Source organism: Octopus bimaculoides, chromosome 25 (genome assembly GCF_001194135.2).
Source record: "Octopus bimaculoides isolate UCB-OBI-ISO-001 chromosome 25, ASM119413v2, whole genome shotgun sequence".
Classification (NCBI taxonomy): Eukaryota; Metazoa; Mollusca; class Cephalopoda; order Octopoda; family Octopodidae; genus Octopus; species Octopus bimaculoides.
Genome location: NC_069005.1, coordinates 26592705 through 26602349, shown reverse-complemented (window position 1 = coordinate 26602349; position 9645 = coordinate 26592705). Strand labels below are relative to the sequence as shown.

The window sequence follows — 9645 nt, the reverse complement described above, 5'->3', positions numbered from 1 at the left end:
TTTCCTCTACCATTGACGGGTTTTTGATAACTATTGTTTAAAAATAGTGTCATAGTTAACTATAAAACCCAGGAAGACATGCTGTGTGGGAGAGTTCGTGTTATCAATTGACAACTTAGTATTTTAGGTTTGTTCTCTCTTTCGTCATCATCATCATCATCATCATCATCATTGTTTACTAACAAACACTGTTGCAGAATATTTCACATGGAAACCAGCTCATTTCTCTCTGGGGAATTTAAAACTAAAAACGATGATGATGGAAGAGGAATTTTTTTTTTTTCTTTTCTGTTTTTTTTTTTTAATCATTTTCTTATTTTGACTCGTATTCTCTTTTGTTCATTTGTCTCCACAGAAAAATGAGAACTATGGAACTAGTGGTGGCGGCAGCAATGTTCCTAATAATGATGGTGGCAACTCTAACTCAAACTCTCCCTCGACACAGAACTCGAAACAGCAAAGCAAGTCTCAATTGTAAGTATAGCTGGTAACTCACTCTGCCACAGTCACACTCTAAATAGCTAACCCATCCATCCATCTCCTCCGCATACTGTTCCTGAGAGGGTTTGTTGTGACATTGTCCTCAAGCACCTCTTCTAAAGGGTCCTCTCAGGAGCAACCATCATTAGACATTCTTGTTTGGATTCTCTGGTGCAGGCGTGACTGTGTGGTAAGAAGTTTGCTTCCCAATCACATGGTTCTGGGTTCAGTCCCACTGTGTGACACCATAGGCAAGTGTCTTCTACTATAGCCTCAGGCCAACCAAAGCATTGTGAGTGGATTTGGAAGTTGGAAACTGGAAGAAGCCCATTGTGTCTATACATGCATGCATACATGCATACACACACATACACACACACACACACACATACATACACACAACAAAAATTGGGGGTCACACAACAGAAATTTCATCTTCATGCAATGAGACTTCGGTTGGCCCTGGGCTATACTACAAGGTTTGGCTATAGCCCTGGGCTAACTAAAGCCTCATGTCCACTTTGGCAAGTGTCTTTAGTCATAGACCTGGATTGACTGAAGTGTTCTGAGTGTATTTGATAGATGGAAACTGAAAGAAGTCTCTTGTGTGTGTGTGTGTGTGTGTGCATACATGTGTGTGTATTTTACAATGTCCTTGCCTTGACATTATGTGATAGCTGTAAATGACAGGCAAACAGTTTCTTTTCTTCTGTACAAACATCTCTGCTCACAGGGGATATATTAACTTACTTGGAAGCAGGTTAAGGGTTTGCGACAGGAAATGCATCCAGCTGTAGAAATTTTGCCTCAACAAATTCCATCTGATCCATGCAAGCATGGAAAAGTAGAAATTAAAATGATGATGAGAAAGTAGATCCTATTTGGTAGAATTATTATAGATAGTTATTATAATATTTAGGGCGGCGAGCTGGCAGAATCGTTAGCACGCCGGGCAAAATGCTTAGCGGTATTTCGTCTGCCGCTATGTTCTGAGTTCAAATTCAGCCGAGGTTGGCTTTGCCTTTCATCATTTCAGGGTCGATTAAATAAGTACCAGTTACGCACTGGGGTCGATCTAATCGACTTAATACGTTTGTCTGTCCTTGTTTGTCTCCTCTGTGTGTAGCCCCTTGTGGGCAGTAAAGAAATAAGAATTATTATAGATAGTTATTAGCCATCACAGGATAGAAATGCTAACAGTGGATCTGTTTTGGTTTGTGGCTATGCAGGTTACGAGTTTGCAACAGAGTTTAGTGGTATTCACTCCTCTTCAGTTTAATGGCTGTAGGTGTGGGAACTGAGCCAAATTCCTCTTTAGTGACTTGCCAAGATTTTACCATTTTTCAGTAATGTTCCCATTACTTGACATTGTAGACATTTCAGTAAGCCAGTCTGTGCTGCTGTAGCTTTGAATAGACATATTCCTGTTAAACGGCAGACATTAATTTTCAGTTGATGTTTCTACAGTATTTTTTAAAACTAGTCTGTCGTTTCATCAGTGGAAGGCTTGTCCCTACAGCCTGTAAATTGTTACTCTATCTTTGCTGTAATGGTTAACACCGATTCCTGGTTTTCTTTATAACCTGCAGTGAATGAGTAATGCAGCGAAAACAAAAGTGGCGGTGGTGGTAGAGCTTGCTGTGAATATTGGAATTTATTTTGGTAAACCAAAGAAGAAAATATTCACTTCCTTTTGTTTAGTGTTTTTTTTTTTATTCTTGCAAACAGTGAATTTCAAAGCAGACAATGTTATAAACAATAGCATGTAAATATTTGGGTTAAGAAAAAAAACCTTTGATTTTTATATTCAAGGATTTTTTTTTAACCCAGTATTTAAAATTGTATCTGTTTTGAGATTCACTATTTCCCCACCCCACTTCACCCACAAGGAATTCTTCCATGTTCTCTCAAAGTTTATAAATTCTTATGATGTCAACAACATATTCAGTATTTTGTTTCTATTAAAATACAAGTGTTTTATTTTTGAATTAATTCTGTTTTTTTCATTCTTCATCATCATCTACTTTCCAAGCTGGCATGGGTTGGATGGTTTGAGTGAAACTGGTAAGCTGGGGAACTACACCAGCTTCCAGTCTGATTTGGCATGATTTCTACAGCTGGATGCCCTTCCTAATGCCAACCATTCCAAGAGTATAATGGATGCTTTTAACATGCTTGACACAGGTGCCTGTTATGTGACACCGGCATTGGCCATGACTATGATTTCACTTGGCTTGACAGGTCTTCTCAAGCACAGCATATATCGCCAAAGGTCTCAGTCACTTGCCATTGCCTCCATGAGGCCCAACATTTGAAGATCATGTTTCACCATCTCGTCCCATCTCTTCCACAAGTTCCCTCTTCAGTTAGAGATCGACACTTGTTTTTTTACACAGCTGTCCTCATCTATGAATTCATATTAGTAAGACTCTTTTTTTCATGTAAGCATGGATTTGAGACAGAAATGAAAAAGCAGACAGATACTGGGTTCAAATCTTACAAGTGGAATCTGTTGTTCATTTCTTTCTCAAATTTCTGATTATAATAATGTCTACTTCATCATTTATATTTTAATTTGTTTTCTCAATTATTTCCTGAGATTTTTAAGTCTTTAGTATTTAGACCAGCAGCCATATCTGACCCAAAATATTCTACCAGTTTTATGTTCAAACTGACCACATCCAACCTCTCATACCTACCCTACAATGTCATTTAAAAAATAAACAGCCACACCATTGAAATCTTGAAATGATGAGATAATGCAAGATTAATTCAAAATAATGTAATGTCTGGTGCATTGCTGTTCTCAATTCTCAAGAACACCCATCCACCACAGCAGAATTGATACTGGCGTCGGTGCCACATAAAAGGCACCCAGTACACTCTGTAAAATGGTTGGTATTAGGAAGGGCATCCAGTTGTAGAAATCAGGCCACAAACAGACTGTGGAACCTGGTGTGGCCCCGGCCTAGCCAGTTCCTGTCAGACCGTCCAATCCATGCCAGCATGGAAAACAGGCTTTAAATGATGATGAATGTGAATATAAATAAGCATTTCATATAACAGAGTAAGCTGAATACTAAAGGCCAAATATATATTTCTCATTTATCCCCTGAAAGATTAATTTATTCTCTCTCTTTCTCTCTTTTTCACTCTCTGCCTGCTCACCTGCTTCTATCTCTTGGCATCTTTTCAAAACACTCAAGACGTATGAACCAGCTTCTATCTATACCTGGTAATGACCGCTGCTGTGACTGTAACTCTCCCGACCCACGATGGGCCAGTATCAACCTCGGCATAACGCTCTGCATAGAATGTTCTGGAATACACAGGTAAGTAACAATGTTTTCAATTGTCTTTTTCTTTAGGTGACAATTAAAAGCATTTCCCCCACCATTTGTAATATGTGTGATGAAGTACAATCCATTTTGGGTTTTAATTAATTTCGAAAATAATTAACTAATTGAATAATTTTGAAAATAATTACGATGCAGTGCAATCCTGTCAGCGACAGCTTTGCAGTTCATGTAATGTGTGTTCATCATTTTACCTCACTTGTATTGTTTTATCATTCCACTATCTTATGTACTTTTTTCACCCCCTTTTCACTCCTTTACAGGAGTTTTGGAGTCCATATGTCAAAGGTGCGGTCAATAATGCTGGATGCCTGGGAACCAGAACTGTTGAAGGTCATGGCAGAACTTGGCAACGACGTTGTCAACAGGACCTATGAGAGCAATGTAGGTGAAACAGTTGCTGCACATGCAACTCCTGACTGCACTAGGTAAGTACAACATGCACCAAACACATATCCTCTCCATTGTGGTATGCTACAATCAAACATGTGCCATATAGCGAGGGACACTACATCCATACATACATACATACATGCATGGAGGTAGACCACACCAATACATGTGTCTTTTTCTGCTACACTGCAGAAAACGTAAGAAGTGATGCTGAAAAGTTCCTGGCCTTAAGGGTGTCCTGAAAGGCCTGGTTGGAGGCCCAACCTTCCAAGTTCTTTTACAGAACTTAGAAAGACTTAGATAAAATGAAGGGCCACTGCAATAAGTGTGTGAATCTGAGAAGGGAATATGTTGAATAAAATCATAATTAACTCCTCCTTCTGCATTTTCTTTTACCCAAAACCAGGATCTTTTCAGCACCCTTCATACCTTATGCTGCAACAAAACATGCACCACACACCAGAGCAAGATACTCACTATACACTGATATGCTGCAGAAAAGCTTTGACAATATGCTAATATGCTGCAGCAAAACAATTACTATACATCAATATTCTGCTGTAAAATGTGCATCATACACTTATGCCTTGCAGCAAAATATGCTGCATATGTATGCACTGAAACAATGCAGAAAAATATGCACCATGCAATAATATATAATAGCAAAACATACACAAATCCCTGCAGCAAGATATGTAACTTGATGTGGTTTGTACCCGACAGCTTAGCTAGTGCAAATGTTGCTGTTAATGTAACAGAGATGAAACAGCAGTTGAGACCGTTACATGAGAATGTGACAAGATTGTGACAGGGAATGATATAAATTCTTTCACATTTCATTTTCGTACAGGGGTATCCGAGAGGCATGGATAAGATCTAAATATATCCAGAAAGCCTTTGTTAGCAAATTACCTGGTTTCAAAGATAACAGCAGTGAAAAGATCCAAAGTTGGAGTGTACGGAAGCGGACGAAAAGATCTCCTGGTCGATCTCTCATCAAAGATGATAACTTATCAACTTCTCAGCCATCAGAGAAACTGGAAAATTCTAGTGACTTAATGAAAGGTATGTAATTTTAGATGTCTCTGTATTTCTGTCTGGTGCGTGTGTATGTGTGTCTGATTTTCTTTCTAGATGTGTGTGCATATATATAATATATATATAGAGAGAGAGAGAGAGAAAAGAAAAGAAATGGAGCAACAATTAACAATTAGAAGTTGATCATTGGTATTAAATGGTCATAGCTTAACTGTAGTTAAAATAACATTTACAGCTGTTTCAGTTTGTTATTTTGGGGGTAAATTTTTATTTATCTTGTTCCATGTAACAAGCATCATCAGAATGATTTAGAGTTTATTAGAGGAATATAGACAGGAGAAAAAGGAAAAGAAAAAAGGAAATAAGTCGAATCCCTCAGTTATGCTTGCCAGCCATGCCAATAGCCTCGGTTTCTGGTTCTGGTTCTGACCAGCCACTGAAGGCAGTGGCTGGCCAGCAACAGGGGTACTAAACAGAAGCTGCACCTAATAAATTAGGTGTACATTCTACGTCCTTTAAACGTTAATTAATGCATGTCCAAGAGAAGCTGTTGATAGAAATATTTGAAACTCCATGACATGCTAGTACTAGTTTCTTTCATTTGTACATGTATCTGTGTGTATGTATGTTTGTATGTACCTCAGCTTGGATGAAATCTATAAAGGAGTGTGTGTACACAGGTGCATACATGTATGTGTGTGAGAATGGAAAAACAAAATGGATTCTTGTTCTTTTAACAATTTAATTACCATTAAGTTTGACAGAATGTTTGTTATTATTATTATTATTATTATTATTATTATTATTATTATTATTATTATTACCATGATGGGCAAAACGCTTAGTGGTATTTCTACCGGTTTTATATTCTGAGTTCAAATTCCATGAAGGTTGACTTAGCTTTTCATCCTTTCAGGGGTCAATGAACTAAATTCCATTTAAGCAGTGGGCAAAGTCAATGTAATTAACTACCCCTGACTCCATCCTTCCCCCTAAATTTCAGGCCTTGCCCCTGTTGTAGAAAGAATTATTATTACAGATGTTAAAGGTAGCAAATTAGCAAAGTCATAAGAGTTCCCTGTGATATTCCTTTCCTGTGCACTTTGAATTTAAATTCCCTCTGGGGCCAAATTTTGCTCGTCATACCTTCCAGGATTGAATTGTAATCAACAAGCCCCTTCTCTCGAATTTTGTGGCCATGTGCCTATGTTAAAAAATGATTATTAAAGATTGCAATTTGCATGATTTTATCACATTTTAAAATGCTGCCATTTTCTGCATGCCAAAAGAGGAAGGGCAGTGAAAATCCTGCTACGTCCACCACAGCAACCATTGCATTGCATGTTCTGCAAAATGAACTCAATCACCTTTGCTATGGTTCTCATTTGAGCATTTGTTTTATAAATTTTATTTATTAATTCATTTATTTGTTATTGATTTTTATTTTTTTAATTAACTCAGTTTCCACGATAACTTTTCCATTTCTACTCTTAATTTGCAGAATTAATTTATTTAATAATCCAAGTTAAAAGGGTTTCTGTTCTGTTTGTTATGTGACTTGTTCTGTTCTAGCATGGGTTCTATGAAGTGATAAAAGCAGGTGGCAGACCTAGCAGTTGTAACTTTTCTATTGTAAAATAGTGGTTCTACCTTGTTTACAGCCAGAGCTGACTGAGGCATCTTACTCAGAGGATGATGTGGGTATAGTACCATAATATGAGAGATCTAATCCACTAGCTAGCATAACACCATTGTTACTGCTACTGCCAAAGCCTTGTGTGTAGATTTGGTAGATGGAAATTGAAAGAAGCCTGTCACGTGCGTGTGTGTATCTTTGTGTTCGTGTCCATTTCCCCCCATCACTTGACAACTAGTGGTGGTTTGTTTACACCCCTTTAACCTAGTGGTTTGGCAATAGATACTGATAAAATGAGAAGCGAAGAGAAGAATCCCCCTTGCTCCTAGAAAGTTATCCTCGAGGCACAAGTCCAGGCAAGGTTGTTTATGGAAGATCAGCCATCGCCCATGCATACCAGCCATCGCCCATGCATACCAGCCATCGCCCATGCATACCAGCCTTTCCTCTCCTTGTTATCGATGTTATCCAAGGGAAAGGCATAGGGGCCGATACAGCTTGGCACTAGTGATGTTGCTTCTTATTTCTACAGTTGAGTGAACTGGAGCAATGTGAAATAAAATGCCTTGCTCAAGGACACAACACACAGCCTGGTCTGGGAATCAAACTCACAACCTCTTGATTGTGAGCCCAATGCTCTAACCATTCAGCCATGCACCTTCATGCATGGCTGAATGGTTAAGTACCTGACTTTAAACAAAGATATAATAAGTCCTGGGGTCAATTTGTTCAGCTAAAGTGATTGGCGAATAAACAAAGACAATGTTGAGTCGAGAGACCTTTTAGTCTTGTTGAAAATGTGAGAATCTCTTGGGTGCTGACCCCAACACATTCTGTAAAGTGTTTGGTGAGAGGAAGAACACGTAGCTGTTGAAGCCAAGTCAAAATTTAAGTGTCTGAGTGAGATGTGATCCTTTCACCCATCTAGGAAGGTAGACTTTACGGCAGCTAAGAGACAACATGTACTTCAAATTAATTATTCAGAGAATTATGGAATAAATTGGACAATGTCTGAGATGTCATCAAAGACAAAATCCCAAACTAAACAAGAAAGTTCAGTGAAAAAGAAACAAACAAAAAAACTAAGAAACCCACTAATATACTTATATCTTTTCTGAACATACTATAAACTAGATTCTACGACTAACATTAAGAAAGCTTGTTTGGTCAGCTAATGACTAATATCAGAGCAGTGGTTTTCAACCATCTTTTGTCTTTGGACCTCTTCGATTCCAGTTTTACTTTACTGGACCCCTATAGCCATTCAATGTTTTTTTTTAAAAAAAGCCCTATTATGTTTTATACTTAAATATTAGGAATTTTGTAGAAAATTGTTAAAATATTTTGTGTTGAAGTGTACCCAGTTTATTGTACATAATCTTTATCAATGAAAGCAAGATCCTATATGGACCCCTGTTGAGAACCACTGCATTAGGGGGTCTTGACTGGTTAGATGGTGGCTAATATTGAAATCAGTAATTGATTGGTAATTTCATTTGTTAGTTGGTTGGTTGGTTAGGGTTAGACATTAGAGGGTTGTCTTGTTAGCTGCTGACTAAATTAAGAAACCTGAACAAGTCTCTGTGTGACAGTGCAATGCACTGAACTCAATTCCATTAGCAAACACCATTGATTTCAAGGACAGACTTGAAGCCATATTGTGCACTAAAAAAATTATCTGTTGCTGCTGCTGTGTATTTAGGGGTGACATTGTATGTACTGACGAATAAGAGAACTAATTCATTATGAAGGGGAGCCAGAACAGGGACTCTGGCATAAAGTGGGCATGTTCAGTTATCCTACCAGATCACTATTAATAAATGAGAGAAGACAGTTCATAGACAGGCCCAATATGTATCCCATGATATCAACTGCAAAGGTTTCAGCATTTCCTAAAGACAAGTTAAGTGGTTTTATGACTTAAATTAGGCCATACTTATGACCATATTAAATTCTTTGATGTTTCAGTTTATTCATAGCAAAACCCCAGATGTCAGTTACAGTCTGCTACCAGACTTTTCTACTTGAACAGGATGTTAAAAATCTGTTCTGTCTTGTAATTTAATTCTCTGTCTTCTACATGAATCTTGGGAACCAAGAAATTTGTTAAAATTTTGTAATGTAAATAACCCTTTATCTCTACCTGATATCAAAATATCCTATCACCAGTCAAGAACAAATCCACCCATTTCAACCCCTTGGATGTTCTAACCTCCTATATCTGGATGTCCAAAACTCTACTCTCCCGTCTGGAAGTCTTAAACTCCCATATTCTATCCGGATGTCCTAAACTCCTGTATCCCTTCTCATTGTCCTTAACATCTGTACCCTCTCTCCTCTTCAATGTCCCAAACTCCTGTGTCCTCTCTCGGTGTCCTATATTCCTGTATCCTCCTTCAGTATCCTATCTTCTTTTCTTGACCTAAACTCGTATCCTCTCTCCTTCTCCTAAACTCATATATCCTCTCTGTGTCCTAAGCTCCCATGTCCCCTCTCAGTGTCCTAAAATTTTTATATCCTTTCTCAATGTCCTAACTTCATAATACCTCTCTCAATGTCCTAACCTCATAATATCCTCTCTCCTTCTCCTAAACTCATATATCCTCTTTCAGTGTCCTAAACTCCCATGTCCCCTCTCAGTGTCCTAAAATTATTGTATCCTCTCTCAATGTCCTAACCTCATAATATCCTCTCTCCTTCTCCTAAACTCATATATCCTCTTTCAGTGTCCTAAACTCCCAT

The 9645-nt window shown here is 38.1% G+C and overlaps 1 protein-coding gene across 1 annotated transcript in view; it reads left to right on the top strand.

Annotated features, from left to right (window-relative positions):
- Positions 1–9645, top strand: part of LOC106877620 (arf-GAP with coiled-coil, ANK repeat and PH domain-containing protein 2) — a 248627-nt gene that overhangs the window by 220259 nt on the left and 18723 nt on the right. Inside the window, exons 17-20 of the mRNA XM_052976629.1 lie at positions 335–474; positions 3687–3812; positions 4100–4264; positions 5080–5294. Of these exons, the coding sequence (XP_052832589.1) occupies positions 335–474; positions 3687–3812; positions 4100–4264; positions 5080–5294 (646 nt within the window). The remainder of the gene's footprint in view (positions 1–334; positions 475–3686; positions 3813–4099; positions 4265–5079; positions 5295–9645) is intronic.